This window comes from Mesoplodon densirostris, chromosome 4 (genome assembly GCF_025265405.1).
Source record: "Mesoplodon densirostris isolate mMesDen1 chromosome 4, mMesDen1 primary haplotype, whole genome shotgun sequence".
Classification (NCBI taxonomy): Eukaryota; Metazoa; Chordata; class Mammalia; order Artiodactyla; family Ziphiidae; genus Mesoplodon; species Mesoplodon densirostris.
Window position 1 is genome coordinate 35,747,439 of NC_082664.1, and position 14,262 is coordinate 35,761,700.

The 14,262-nt window shown below is 46.0% G+C and overlaps 1 protein-coding gene across 5 annotated transcripts in view; it reads left to right on the forward strand.

Annotated features, from left to right (window-relative positions):
- Positions 1–5,754, forward strand: part of ZFYVE26 (zinc finger FYVE-type containing 26) — a 65,151-nt gene extending 59,397 nt beyond the window's left edge. For 3 of the 5 annotated variants that reach the window (XM_060095946.1, XM_060095947.1, XM_060095948.1), the window contains exons 41-42: positions 620–664; positions 3,351–5,754. In XM_060095946.1, the coding sequence (XP_059951929.1) occupies positions 620–664; positions 3,351–3,554 (249 nt within the window). In that variant the 3' untranslated portion in view covers positions 3,555–5,754. Of the gene's footprint in view, positions 1–619; positions 665–1,552; positions 2,160–3,007; positions 3,120–3,350 lie in introns of those variants that run through there. The other 2 variants (XM_060095949.1, XM_060095950.1) reach the window with 2 other exon arrangements.
- Positions 5,755–14,262: the final 8,508 nt, after the last annotated feature.

Here is a 14,262-nt window from a genome sequence, read left to right on the forward strand (position 1 = left end):
CTACTTTGCGGTGCACGGGCTTCTCACTGCGGTGGCTTCTCTTGTTGCAGAGCACAGGCTCTAGGCGTGCGGGCTTCAGTAGTTATGGCTCGCAGGCTGTAGAGTGCAGGCTCAGTAGTTGTGGCGCACGGGCTTAGTTGCTCCGCAGCATGTGGGATCCTCCCAGACCAGGGCTCGAACCCGTGTTCCCTGCCTTCGTAGGCAGATTCTTAACCACTGTGCCACCAAGGAAGCCCCACATCCTCTATTGAAGGCCAAGGACAGGCCTCTTGTTTGCTGTTGCTTCTCAGATTCCCAAGCTTAGCGATATCATTAGCTTTCCTCTGTTGCTCTTATAGCAGGAGTTGAGTTTGGTTTTTGTGGGGTTTTTGGCCGTGCCACGCAGCTTTGTGGGATCTTAGTTCCCCGACCAGCTATTGAACCTGGGCCCTCGGCAGTGAAAGCATGGGGTCCTAACCTTTGGACCGCCTGGGAATTCCCAGGAGATGAGTTTGTAGAGAAGGGTCAGGCAGGCATCCCCACCCTGAGTCAGAACGGCTGGGCTGAGGCTGGGTGGGGCCCCGGCTCCCACGCTGGGGACCCCTTCATCTCGTGACTACTGTGTCTCTGTTCTGCGCAGGAGCTGGAGGGCCTGATCCAGGCGATGCACAGTGATGACAGCAAGGTGAGCAGAACTGTCCCTACACCTAGTAGTGCTCGGGGACAGCACTTTGGACTTGCCTTTTCACCTTTATCCTTTGCTCGCTACCATTCAACCTGTATCTCAGCCTCTCTGTTATCAGAGGTGGGGCTGAGACCCAGATAGGGGCGTAGACGGGAGGGAATAGGTGGGGAACATGAGAAGCCTGACCACATGAGCCTTTGCCCTCCCATTTCTTTATCCCCCAAGACACACATATCCTAGGCTGCTCTCAACTCTCCATTTCCTATGGAGGTTTTCTCTCAGAGCCCTAGGAAATCCTCACTTTCATCTTCAGATGGACTCACTGCATGAGGTTCTCAGAGTGAGCAGGCATCTCTTTATCCTGGAGGAACAAGTGTACCCTCTACAGTAAAGAAAAAACCCACCCAACCCTTTGACCAACAATGTCTATTGGTGCTTCAGTCTCCAGAACAGGCCTTGCCCCTGGGGCCTGCAAGCTCTTCCTGTTGAGTAGGAAATCGGTGAACCTTTGTGAAGCATGCCAGTTGCTCCTGTTTGTAGATCACCGCAGGTTCAATCCACCTGCCATCTGGAGGAAGGCCCACAGGCCAAGAGAGGCAGGAGAAAGCCAAGCCAGCCTGCCCTGGCCACTAGCAGCAGAATGATCTGGCAGCTGAGTCCCTTGTGAAGAAAACTAATGTTAGGCAAACAGCTTCTTACGCAACCACATTGCTGCCCCCCCATGGCGGTATTGCTAATCCCTGGACTGAATTTGCAGGGCACTTTTCATTTGAGGTTAGGGAGAAGCTGTTCTTAACATTTCTTCACTTAATTCTGCAACATCCTGATGAGATCCTGTGGAAAGGATGGAATTCTGACATCCTGAAATGTGGAAAATTACTTTTCTAGAATCAAAATGAGAACCCGACAGCCAGGCCAGACACCCAGGTTTCTTGATTCTCCGACTATGGTTCTTTTCCAAGCCTTCAGTGATCCTCCTGCTCTGTAGGACAGAGACTTTGTGCCTGGGAAAGATAGACACTGAAAGCTATACCGTCGTTATTACCTTTTCAGTTTTTTTCTGACAGCAGCTGTTCTAACACACTTACGTGATCTCAGGTCACAGGATCTTGCCAAAAAACAGCTTCGTTCAGTTTCTATGCCAGACTTTCTGGAAAAATGCCCTCCTCCTCTAGGTAGGAATTTTGCCTGCCAACTTGTGATATTCTGTTTAACGTACACTGGTACCAAGCGGACCTGAGGGCCTGGGTGAAGCGAATGTCCTAGGGCAGCAGGTAGATAACCATACTGCAGGACTTGATCACTTCAGTGAGCTCAGACATGTCAGAACATGTCTTCTAGCTGTAGGCGATTATCTATAAATGAGCGTAGGAAAGGAAGACTTTAGTGACCAAGGTAAAAAAAGAAGATGGAGCATTGAAACATCAAGAGAGAAGAGTCCCCTCCAACCACCAGAAGGACTGTCACGGCAGAAAGGCAGCTGCTGGCGGGAGCTCTGAGGCAACTCACCTGGGCCTTGCTGTTCGCTGGCCTGGAACCCTGGCTAACCAGGGAGGTGCTGGTGAGGTCGTGACCAGGGAAGGCAGGGGCTCTCGTCTCCACCCAGCTGGGCATTCCTGAGCTGGAAGGTGTCCTGAATGTAGGAAACTGAGCTGCCTCTGTGCCAAACTGCAAGTCAGATCAACCTGGGGTCACGCCTTATTTAGAGATTTTCTAATTGTGTGCGTTTTCTTACCAACATTTCCTGTTAAAAGATTTTTACTTCAGCAGGTCAGAAACAGAAAACAGAGAAAGGGGCTCTCTGTGCCCATTGTAGGGGGGAGGTATGATGGCTCATTCATTCACTCATTCACTTCATGCATATTCATTGAACACCTGTATGCCAGACACTGTGCTAGGCACCAGGAATGGTTAGAAAAAGCAGACACTATTCCTGCCGTCCTAGCCAAGGAGGCAGTCATCAATCAAATCATCGGCCAAATAACTACAAAACCACAGTTTGTCGGCAGTGAGGCCAGGAGGAAGCTGGAGAGCCCAGGAGAGTGAGGAGGGCCTTGGAGGGAGTGGTTAGAGGCCAGACTCTGCCTGCCTACCTCCTTCTTTTTGAAATTCTTAGCTTATTTGTATTAACTTTTTACACTATAAAATAACACAGTGTAATATTTAAAGAGTGGCCGTAGTGTAATAAAAGGCAAGAACCCAATTATTTTTTCCCTAATAGCCTCTAATCTATTTTGACAGAGTATCTTTTTCTTTTTAATTAACTAATTTATTTATTTATTTATTTATTTGTTTATTTTTGGCTGTGTTGGGTCTTCGTTTCTGTGCGAGGGCTTTCTCTAGTTGCGGCGAGCGGGGGCCACTCTTCATCGCGGTACGCGGGCCCCTCACCGTCGTGGCCTCTCTTGTTGCGGAGCACAGCCTCCAGTTGCGCAGGCTCAGTAGTTGTGGCTCACGGACCCAGTTGCTCCGTGGCATGTGGGATCTTCCCAGACCAGGGCTTGAACCCGCGTCTCCGGCATTGGCAGGCAGATTCTCAACCACTGTGCCACCAGGGAAGCCCAAGAACCCAATTATTGATTGGTAGGTGAGAAGTGGTATCTCATCTGCATGAGCTCTCTGTGTGCCTGTTGGTGACTTGTCAGTGACGGTTTCCTTCCCACTGTTTCTTACACCCAACTGGCAGGTTCAGGCCTACCTGACGTGTTGCAAGCTGCGTTCTGCCTACTTGATCGCCGTGAAGCAAGAACACTCACGGGCCGCGGTCCTCGTCCAGCAGGTGCAGCAGGCCGCCAAGAGCAGTGGGGACGCAGTAGTGCAAGACATCTGTTCCCAGTGGCTTCTGACAAGCCACAGCCGGGGTGCCCACGGCTCGGGCTCCAGGAAGTGACCCTGGGCTGTGGGGCCTGACAGCTGTGGGAGGGGAGTGATGGGCATGCTTCCAGCTCTTTCCTCCTGTGGGACGGGACTTCCCTGGCTCCACCCCAGGTGGGAAAGAGCTGGAATTGGACCCGACTTGCCATCCTGGGCAAAGACAGGACCTTTCACACAAGTGCCATGTTTCTGTAAAACTGTGGAGTCTGTGTTCGTCTGGAGATGGCCAGTTCTTTCTACCTCAGAGTGAGTGTGTGGGTGTGCACGCTCTTTGCGCTCATGTTTACGCCCAAGCATTTCTGAACAACTGAAACTCTCCCCCCACTGCAAAGAGGCACTTTACTTTAGACTTCTGCCTGTCTGAAAAACCTTCCCCGCGTTTTTGATTCTTAACCCGGGTTCATCCTGTTTGTACACAGTTCCCTCTGTGTGGAGACGTTCCAGTAGCTCCTCGTGACTAGAAGGGTTTTAACAGAGAATTATAGAGCAGCATCAAAAGGATTTCCTCTTTTTCCCTCCTTCCCTTCCCCAAATTCAGAGATGGCTTTAGGGCAGTTGCTTCCTGTGGTATAAAACCATTCTGAGTGTCTCTCCTCTCACAAGCGCAAGAGTTACCATGAATCTTTGGAAGGTGGTCTGAACAGAAAAGTCCTCAGGTGCTGGCATCTGAAAACTGTGGCTACCTGTACACGTGATGGGGTCTGGAGCCCTACACATGGGCAGGAGGGGTGCCATGACGTTTATCCACAGGGAGAGAAAAGGGAACCTCTCCAAACAGGATTGCAGGAGGGTTGTTTACAAGCAAAGAACTGGCTTTTGTCAATATGCCTGATGCAAAGTGAGAGAAAGTAGCTTCCTCTTTGAGAGTCTGGGGAGAGAAACAGTAGCCAAGACCCTGGAACTGAATGGCTAGACTTTGCCTGTTTGAGTTACAGTCCTTCCTATATGTGCCCCTTAAATTGGTTAGGAAATCACTTCCCCTTCCCTACTGCTTCTCTTCAGTCTCTTCGGAACAGAAGGACGGACATGCAGAGACCCAAGGTCATTGAGAAGGCAGTGCACTTCTTTGTCTTAACAAAGGGAGTCACGGGTTCACTTTGAAGTTGGGCCAGCGGACAAGAATTAAACAAGGGGGGCCTCCCTGGTGGCTCAGTGGTTAAGAATCCTCCTGCCAATGCAGGGAACACAGGTTCGAGCCCTGGTCTAGGAAGATCCCACATGCCACGGAGCAGCTAAGCCCGTGTGCCACAGCTACTGAGCCTGCGCTCTAGAGCCCGCGAGCCACAACTACTGAAGCCTGCACGCCTAGAGCCCGTGCTCTGCAACAAGAGAAGCCACTGCAATGAGAAGCCGTGCACCGCGACAGAGTAGCCCCCGCTCGCCTCAGCTAGAGAAAACCCGTGCACAGCAACAAAGACCCAACTCAGCCATAAATAAATAAATTTATTTTTAAAAAAGAAGAATTAAATCAGGGGATGGTGAAATAGGTCATGTCCAGTTGGGCAGCGAGGTGAAGTGCTCTTTTAATAAGCATTGGCCTGTCTTCCCCCCAGAGATGTGACAGCGTTTGGGGAAAGGTCTGCCATAGTCCATGACTTGGATTTGCAAATGAGGGGTGTGAGGAAAGCTCCGCAGCTGCGAGCCTCCCACCAGCCAGAGCTCAGCCTGTTGATCTCACGTTTGCTGCTGAGAGAAACGGGAGCTAGAAGACAAAGTCACTATCTCTGGTGCTTAGAAACCCTGTGGATTTCCCTCTGAACCAGGTTTTTTTAATAGTAAAATAAACAACTGTAAGAGCATCTGTCAGATTCGAAGTTTTGGTCCTCTTAGGAGAGAGACTGAAAAGAAAATACTAGACCCCTTTACGGAGAAGTGTGACAAGTGGCTTTGAGTCATAGAATGCATCTGTCTCCCAGAAAAAAACATCATTTCCTGGCATCTGCTTGCCCTTCTGAGTCTGCCCTTTTTGCACTGAACATAAGCACTTTATATAAATGGGTTGCAAATCTTACAGCCCTTAATTTGGGATGTTAAGACCAGATTTTCCTGACTCTCAATTAGCTGAACTATAAAACAGGCAGCCTTTGACTAGACTGACGTAAGATGAGGCTAAAGGCTTTTGGGCATCAGGCTGTGGTCTCCAGCAAAAAAGAAAATAACAAACTAATGGACACGTCAAAGGGTTGAATGTTTTACTGCAAGCAAGTCTTAATAAAGTGTCTGTCCTACAAGTTCTTGGCTTCATGGCTTCTTTGTGCTGTCTTGCTCTTATCCTTCCCTTCCTTCATGCCTTGTGTTCTGTGTGGAGAGAAAAGGTGAGTGGGAAACATGAGATGGCCTTCAACTCCTGAACTTCTCTAAATGATTCCCATCATAACTCAGGACTCTGGTTAGGATTTATCTCAAGATTCCTAATATGTTAAAAACTACTAGTGTACTCTCTGCCACCAGGAAACTGTTTTGCTTCATTCAGAGTGGTGGGTGGAGGTAGGGTATACATTCATCAGGTATAGAAGGCACATGAAAAGTCCCTCCCATCCCTGTCCCCTTAGCCCAGTCCCCTCCCAGAGGCCACCAGGGTGACCAGTTTCTAACGTATAGTTCCAGAGCTATTTTATGCATAAAGAAGCAGTAACGCCTAAAGTACTTCGTGGTGAAGATACACCATAATTATTTAACCAGTCTCTGTTGATGGGCATTTTAGGTTGTTGCCATCTTTGCCACAACAGATTATGCTGCAGGGAATCATCTCGAATACCCTGGGTCAGAGGTATGTGCACTTGGTAAATATTGTCAGTTGCCTTCCAAAGAGGTCATGGCAATTCACTCTCCCACCAGCACTGCAGGACAGTGCCTGCTTTCCCACAGTTATCAAACTTTGTATGTCTTTGCCAGGCTGAGAATGAAAAATGGAACTCTGTAGTTTTTTTTCAAGCTGTTAATTCTACGTATCTTTTTAATAGCAACCAAACTGTGACTCTTTGAAACCAGGTGTAGGGTCTTTGGGGAAAGTAGAACTCAAGTTGGGCTTAGATAGTTTTTTTGCCACCCTCTGACAGCACGCATGTGCAGTATGATACTTGAACCATGGACAGTAACATTGCTGCCATTATCACCTTTCCCCAGAAACAGGATCTCATCCAATTTCTCATTTAAAAAAATAAAACTTCAAAAACAAACACAACAAACAAAAAGTAGTGATGAGGGCTTCCCTGGTGGCGCAGTGGTTGAGAGTCCGCCTGCCGATGCAGGGGACACGGGTTCGTGCCCCGGTCCGGGAAGATCCCACATGCCGCGGAGCGGCTGGGCCTGTGAGTCATGGCTGCTGAGCCTGTGCGTCCGGAGCCTGTGCTCCTCAATGGGAGAGGCCACAACAGTGAGAGGCCCGCGTACCGCAAAAGAAAAAAAAAAAAGTAATGATGAAAGTAGACCTGAAAACCACCTGTTGGGGATCTGGCACAAAGATGCATCACAACAAAGGAAATTGGAACACCCAACCGAAACCTAGGATAGAGGACACTGACTATGTTTAGAAACCTGAGACATTCCAAATTTACCAGATATCTTTGGCTGGAGCTTAAGTGAAGTAGATCAAATGCTGTCAGACTTTTCATGCTCAAGCAACCAAATATCAATAGTCACAGTGACCCTGAGGGAAATGGCCTGTTCTTGGTCATCATCCTCTCTTCCACGGTAATGATGTTGATTAACCCATCCTTGAAACCTCCGATTCTACAACAAATTTATTCAACGTCTGGTTTACCGAAGGGCTTCTTTGGTGGAGTGCTTTTCTGCTTGCTATTTCTTCACATTCTTATTTCTGCTTGGAACTCTTTAACCACCTCTGCTACCCCAACCCTCCAGTCTTCTGTTGTTAAAGCCCTTTCGTCAAGCCCCTTTCAAGTACCTTTTCTACAAATTATTTGCTGCTCTGGCTATACTTCCTCTTCGTCCCACTGAAGGGCTAAAATTCTTCAAGGTCTTATCCATTCTCTCTTGACACTCTTATACTCTCCCATACAATCCCATAGCTTCAGCAATCATCTTGATTGGCTGAGTTCCAAGTCAGATTTTTCCCCCTTAACGTTTTTCCACAGCAGATCCACCTTTTCATTGCTTTCTGGAACTCACCCAGATGGCTGACCTGCCTGCCTCTAAAAATAGTAGCATGTCCAAAATGGAACACATCCTATTCCACCCACAAACCTAATCTTCCTGTGTCAGTGAATATTAGTATCAATCCATTAATGTTATTATTACTGTTGTGCATGCTGCCTGGGTTAGAAACCTCAGGGGTTCTCTGTATTGACTTTCTGTTCCCTTCTCAATCAACAAACATTCTGGTACCTACCATGCGTATATCCCATTGAAAGCCAAATCCTTTCATCCTACTTTCCCAGTCGGAAGACACTGGCCCTTCCACTGCATCACCTTACTTCAGGTCCTTGTCACTTTCTCCCCTGACTGTTGCAGAAGCCTCTTTTCTTCACCTCAAACACCTATGCAAAAGTTGGTTCTCCTACCAACTCCATATTAACAAACAATACTTCTAGAAGAATAAACAACTCTATCATCTTCAGGCATGGGAAGTCTTTCTAAGCAGATACAAACCCAAGGATCCTTGAAACACTTAATCGTCATTATTGTGGTTAAAGTGCCCATAACAACAACAACAAAGAATTTACCATTTTAACCATTTTTAAGTGTACAGTTCAGTGGCATTAAATACATTCACACTGTTGTGCAGCCATCACCACTGTCCCTCTCCAGAACTTTTTCATCCTCCCAAACTGAAATTCTGTACCCATTAAGCACTAACTCTCTATCCGTCCCCCCACTGTCCCCAGCCCCTGGTAACCACCGTAATGCATTTGACCTTTGTTTGTCATATATGTTGCAAACATGTTTTTCTAGGTTTTGATGGTCCTTTTATTTTTGTTACAGTGTATTTTATTTATTTATTTATTTATTTATTTTAATTAATTAATTAATTGTTTGGGCTGCATTGGGTCTTCGTTGCTGCGCGCGGGCTTTCTCTAGTTGCAGCGAGCAGGGGCTACTCTTCGTTGCAGTGCGCGGGCTTCTCACTGCAGTGACTTTTCTTGTGGAGCACGGGCTCTAGGCACACGGGCTTCAGTAGTTGTGGCCTGAAGGCTCTAGAGCTCAGGCTCGGTAGTTGTGGCGCATGGGCATAGTTGCTCCGCGGCATGTGGGATCTTCCCAGACCAGGGCTGGAACCCATGTCCCCTTCGTTGGCAGGCGGATTCTTAACCACTGTGCCACCAGGGAAGCCGTGTTACAGTGTATTTTTAAAACTCATGAGCAATACCTTTGATTACATAAAAATTGTCTTTTCATTATGCTAAGTGAAATAAGCCAGATACAAAAGGACAAATAATAAATAATATATGATTCCATTTACATAAGGCACCTACATCAATTCTATCAGTACTTCAGGGCCCTTTTCAAATGGCACTTCTGCTGAGAACATTTTTGTTTTCTGGTTCCCCGCTTCCTTCTCTGCTCCCGCCCCGTGGATGTGGACTCTTACTCCTTTAACCCTTCTGTGTCTCTTAAAACTCCCCTATTCTGCCTTCCTGACAGTCATTTTTTTACTTGTCCTTTTGTTACTTCATAGACCATAAGCTCCTCGAAGGCAAGGATCATCTCTTGCTCACCTTTGAGTTCACCCACAAATTACTTGCACATTATTTACCAGTAAATAAAGATTTTTGAATTAAACTGTAAAGAATATAGCATGTCCTGAACCAGAAATAGTTGACAAAATGAAACATTTTTAAGTTATCTGCTCAAGAGTCTTTTTCCAGACTGTAAGCTGGTCAAATGACTATAAGTTCAAATGCCTTATTTATATCCCCAGGACTGAGCCTGGCACATGATGGGCTGTCAGTAAACTTTAGCTGAATTTTTTAATTGGATTGAACTAATGGAAATAGTTCATTTAAGGAAACTACCAGTATAGAAGTCATTTCCTTAGAGAGAAAAACATTCTTTGCTTGTAGGGAAAATGGGCAAGATTGAACACATTTAAAGAAAAGCTGAGAAGATCCTTTTCATTTCTGTATTGATATTTTAAGAACCTTTGAGCTGAGGGAAAAAATCCAATATACTAGTTACTCCAATTTAATGGAAATAGGAACTCAATGAATAGAAATTTGACTCCCACTATCTTTTTAAAAGTAAATTATTGAACTGTTCCTAAGTCACCTGCATCAGACAGCACCTACAAAGAACTATGTATTTTTTAGAGCTAGAAGTGATCGTAGAAGACATTGACTACATCTCCTATTTTATTTTTTGTTCACTTATTTATTCAACAAATATTAAGATTATATTGTGAGCTGTATGCTGGAGTTTACAGAGTCATAGCAGATGCCCGGTCACTTGCTATTGTCTCATATATTAATTATTGAGAGGATGTCCAGGGTGTAAATGAGAGCTCATGGGAGGAGTACTGAATACAGACTGGAGGGAGACCAATGAAGTCTTCCCAGCAGACATGATGCTCAGGATACAAGTAGCGGGAGAAAGGGGTCCAGAGACAACAGAGTATCCAACTGAGAGAAATCAAAGAAATCGCATCAGGCTGGAGCCTGGTCAGCGTGCTGTGACCAGGTTATGTGGGGTCTCATAAGCTTGTTAAGGAGTTTGGGATTTAACCCATTGGATAATAGAAGGACACCAAAATGTTCTAAGCAAGAGAGTGACGTGACGTGACAAATTTTTAAGTCACTTTGGCTGCAGAATGGAACACAGGTTAGTCAGGGGGAAAAGTAGAAGCAGAGATGTTACCAAGTTTGGGTAGTAGTTGAGGCTTCCTGTAGCCCTCAGAATAAAGTCCAAATTAGGACTTCCTTGGCAGTCCAGTGGTTAAGACTCCAAGCTCCCAACACAGGGGGTGTGGGTTCCATCCCTGGTCGGGGAAGATCCTGCATGCCGTGTGGTGCAGCCAAAAATATATAATAATAATAATAATAATAATAATAATAATAATAATAATGTCCAAATTCTCAGCCTCTCACTGCTGTGGCCTCTCCCGTTGTGGAGCACAGGCTCCGGACGCGCAGGCTCAGCGGCCATGGCTCACCGGCCCAGCCGCTCCATGGCATGTGGGATCTTCCCGGACTGGGGCACGAACCCGTGTCCCCTGCATCGGCAGGCGGACTCTCAACCACTGTGCCACCAGGGAAGCCCTAAACCTGAGATTCTTTAAATACTAAAAATAGAAAATAGCTTCAGTGCCTCTTCAATGGTAAAAACCACAAGGTGTAAAGCTTGAGAGTTTTCAACAGCCAAGTGTTTTGCCATTTACTCTGAAATGAAGCCCACATCCAGAGAAAGGCACATATATAGGAGTGTGGTGATTCTTGATTCTTGAGTTCTAGTTATTTCTGAGATCTTTCCCTGCCCTTTCCCACTTCTCAGTTTCAACCCTTCTTTGCATTTATGAGCAAAATATTCCATGGTTTTTTTGGCCTAAGATTGCTCAAAGTGGGTGTCTGTCTTGTAAAAGAGGCCAAACACAAAAGGTAGATCCTCCAGGGCTTGAAGGCATGGTGACACATAGCACAGACTTGAATTGGACAAGGACCAAGTGCCAGCTAAGGTAATCTGTGGCAGCTAGTCATCGCTTAGGTAATCTGTGGTCTGGAACTGTTTGCTTCTCAGTTTTCATATGTCTCTTTGATTTCCTTTCCCTTTAGTTTCCCAGACAATTTTTCTTTTTAAGAAATGTAAGCCAATCTCGGTGGAGCCAAAGGGAAAGATTTTCCTCACCTGCGCTAGGCTAGCTGAGAGTCTCAAAGCATAACAGAAACCAGGAATAGTGAAGGCAGTGACCTGGGGCAGCTGGAGAGACACCTAGGAGCAGAGAAATCCACGGTGACTGTCATTCCTGTGCCTTCATCCATGATTTTGTCTCCTGTATTGTAAGGAGCACTCTTCCAGGAAGCCAGGAAGCCTGGAAGCCATATCCATAGCACAGACAGACTGGAAGGAAAATGGCTCTGTGGTCATGGGAGAATCTAAGGAGCAGAGATGGGAAGGTGGAAGGGTGACTCAGTCACTGGATTCCCAGCCTTGTCTGTGCTGAGCCAAGACCTTTCCCTGTGGTGGTGACCTTGGGGCAAGTCCCTTCAGGAAACATAGCAAGAGGCCAAGGCTGGTACGTATTCCTTGCCCAGGCTGAACATATGAGACAACATTTTTGGTGCTGGGCAGGGAGCTACACAGAAGCAAGATGAAGCCTGAGCATGAGAGGATTCCAAAAGAGGAGTAGTGCTGAGGGAGGCTGTCTCATGGGAGCACCCGAAGGCCACGAGCAGTGACGGAGTCTGGAAGCTGAACAAGGGAGAAAGGAAAACAATGATTGCTTGATAGCCCGAAAATACCAACAAAATGTGAAATCAATACCCACACCTCTTTGGGTTTTTTTGTTTGTTTTGTTTTGTTTTGTGTTTTTTTTGCATTCTTTGCTTCTCAGCTCTCCCATAGTTGGCATCACTGCTGTTAGGTATAAACACATCCGAAAATTTGATAGGAGAGAAAACTTCCAATTTAAAATATTTTCCCTGGCCAAATAATATTTCACAGACTTCTTTCAATGAGAAGCAGCATAGCATTGTGGTCAGGAGTAACCACCTCCAGCCTGTACCTCCTTGAACTGGTTAAGCTATGCCACTTGCCTAGGACGGCAGGAAAGGAGGCATGTTTCAAGTAGAGTCATTCTTCAGGAAGTGAGGGGATCTACAGTATGGAAGTTATGACTAGGGAAGCAGAATTGGGGCAATTTCTGTGTTTTCCAGAGACCAGGGTTAGGTGATAACACAAGGAACGCCATCTTCCCCAACCCCCACCCTAAAACTCAAGAGGAAGTATTTCTCCACCAAACCCCATGACCTTAAGGTCAGCCATCATCTTACAAAGTTCCTAAGGCCATTAGGCTGTCCTTCCCTCTTGGGAGTCAGATTCCCACTCAGATTGCTTTCATCTGCCTCCCCAAGTTAGATGGGCCCCTTCTAGCATTCACAGACTCTGAGGATTCTATATTCAAGCTTCTGTCTTGGTCCTGAGTCCTAGGCCCTGCTCAGTTGCCATTCCCCAGCCCCTGTACTCCAGACTGAGGCTATCAGCCTCCTGCCCCCAGCAATTGGCCCCAAACTCTCTGAGTCTCTTAGAAAAAATACAAAGAGGTTTTTCAAATTTCAGACTTCAGATATTTGATACAAGTCAAGAATTGGATGAAATTCATTAAGCCAATCGTACTAGCAAGTAATCTGGCAAACAAAAAAATATAAAATGTAATAGTCCAAAGAATTCCAAACACACACACTCTAAGGATTCCATATATTTTAAAGAACAATCTTTTGAATGTTGTTAGCATTCTGTTCTCTGAAAAAGATGTTCCAGAGAGAGACGATTCCAATTTGATAAAAATGACTATATTTGTTTTTGTTTTATAATTTTATTTATTAAACTACAGTTGATTTAAAATGTTGTGTTAGGGCTTCCCTGTGGAGCAGTGGTTAAGAATCCACCTGCCAATGCAGGGGACATGGGTTCGAGCCCTGGCCCGGGAAGATCCCACATGCCGCAGAGCAACTAAGCCCATGCGCCACAACTACTGAGCCTGCGCTCTAGAGCCCATGAGCCACAACTACTGAGCCCGTGTGTCACGACTACTGAAGCCCGCGCACCTAGAGCCCATGCTCCGCAACAAGAGAAGCCACCGCAATGAGAAGCCCATGCACAGCAACGAAGAACCAAAGCAGCCAAAAATAAATAAATAAAATAAATAAATTTATTTAAAATTTTAAAAATAAATAAATAAAATGTTGTGTTAGGTTCAGGTGTACAGCTTCAGGTTCTTTTCCTGTATAGGTTATTACAAGATATTGAATATAGTTCCCTGTGCTGTTCAGTAAATCCTTGTTGTTATCTATTTTATATATAGTGGTTTGTATATGTTAATTCCACACTTCTAATTTGTCCCTCCCCCTTCCCTTTCCCCTTTGGCAACGTTTGTTTAAAATTACTGTATTTGGGCTTCCCTGGTGGCGCAGTGGTTAAGAATCGCCTAGCCAATGCAGGGGACACAGGTTCCAGCCCTGGTCCGGGAAGATCCCACATGCCGTGAAGCAACTAAGCCCATGAGCCACAACTACTGAAGCCGCGCGCCTAGAGCCCGTGCTCGGCAACAAGAGAAGCCGCGCAATGAGAAGTCCGCGCACCACAGCGAAGAGTAGCCCCTGCTCGCCGCAACTAGAGAAAGCCCGTGAGCAGCAACAAAGACCCAACGCAGCCAAAAATAAAATAAATAAATTTTAAAAATAAAATACCCAACCCCCAAAAAAATGTTATGGGGGAAATAGATGAAACAAGATTGACAAAATGTTAACAACGTTGAAGCTGGGTGACAGGTAGGTACGTGGGGGTTTTCATGATACTATTTGCTTTACTTTCATCTATTTGAAAATTTCCATAGTAAAATGGGTTTTTGTTTGTTTTTTAAGTCTAATTGCTATGGAAGGAAAGGAATTTTTGTCACCACATGCCCTTTGGATGCTTTCAAACTGGAAGCAATAACATAACTTCTTGGGTCAATTGGCTAAAAGATTTGGCATGTCTCTCTGCTCTTCTTGGAGAACTTCAGCACTTAAGGCAAGAAATAGGTCACCCAAGGCCACAGCAGAGGAGAGCAGGGA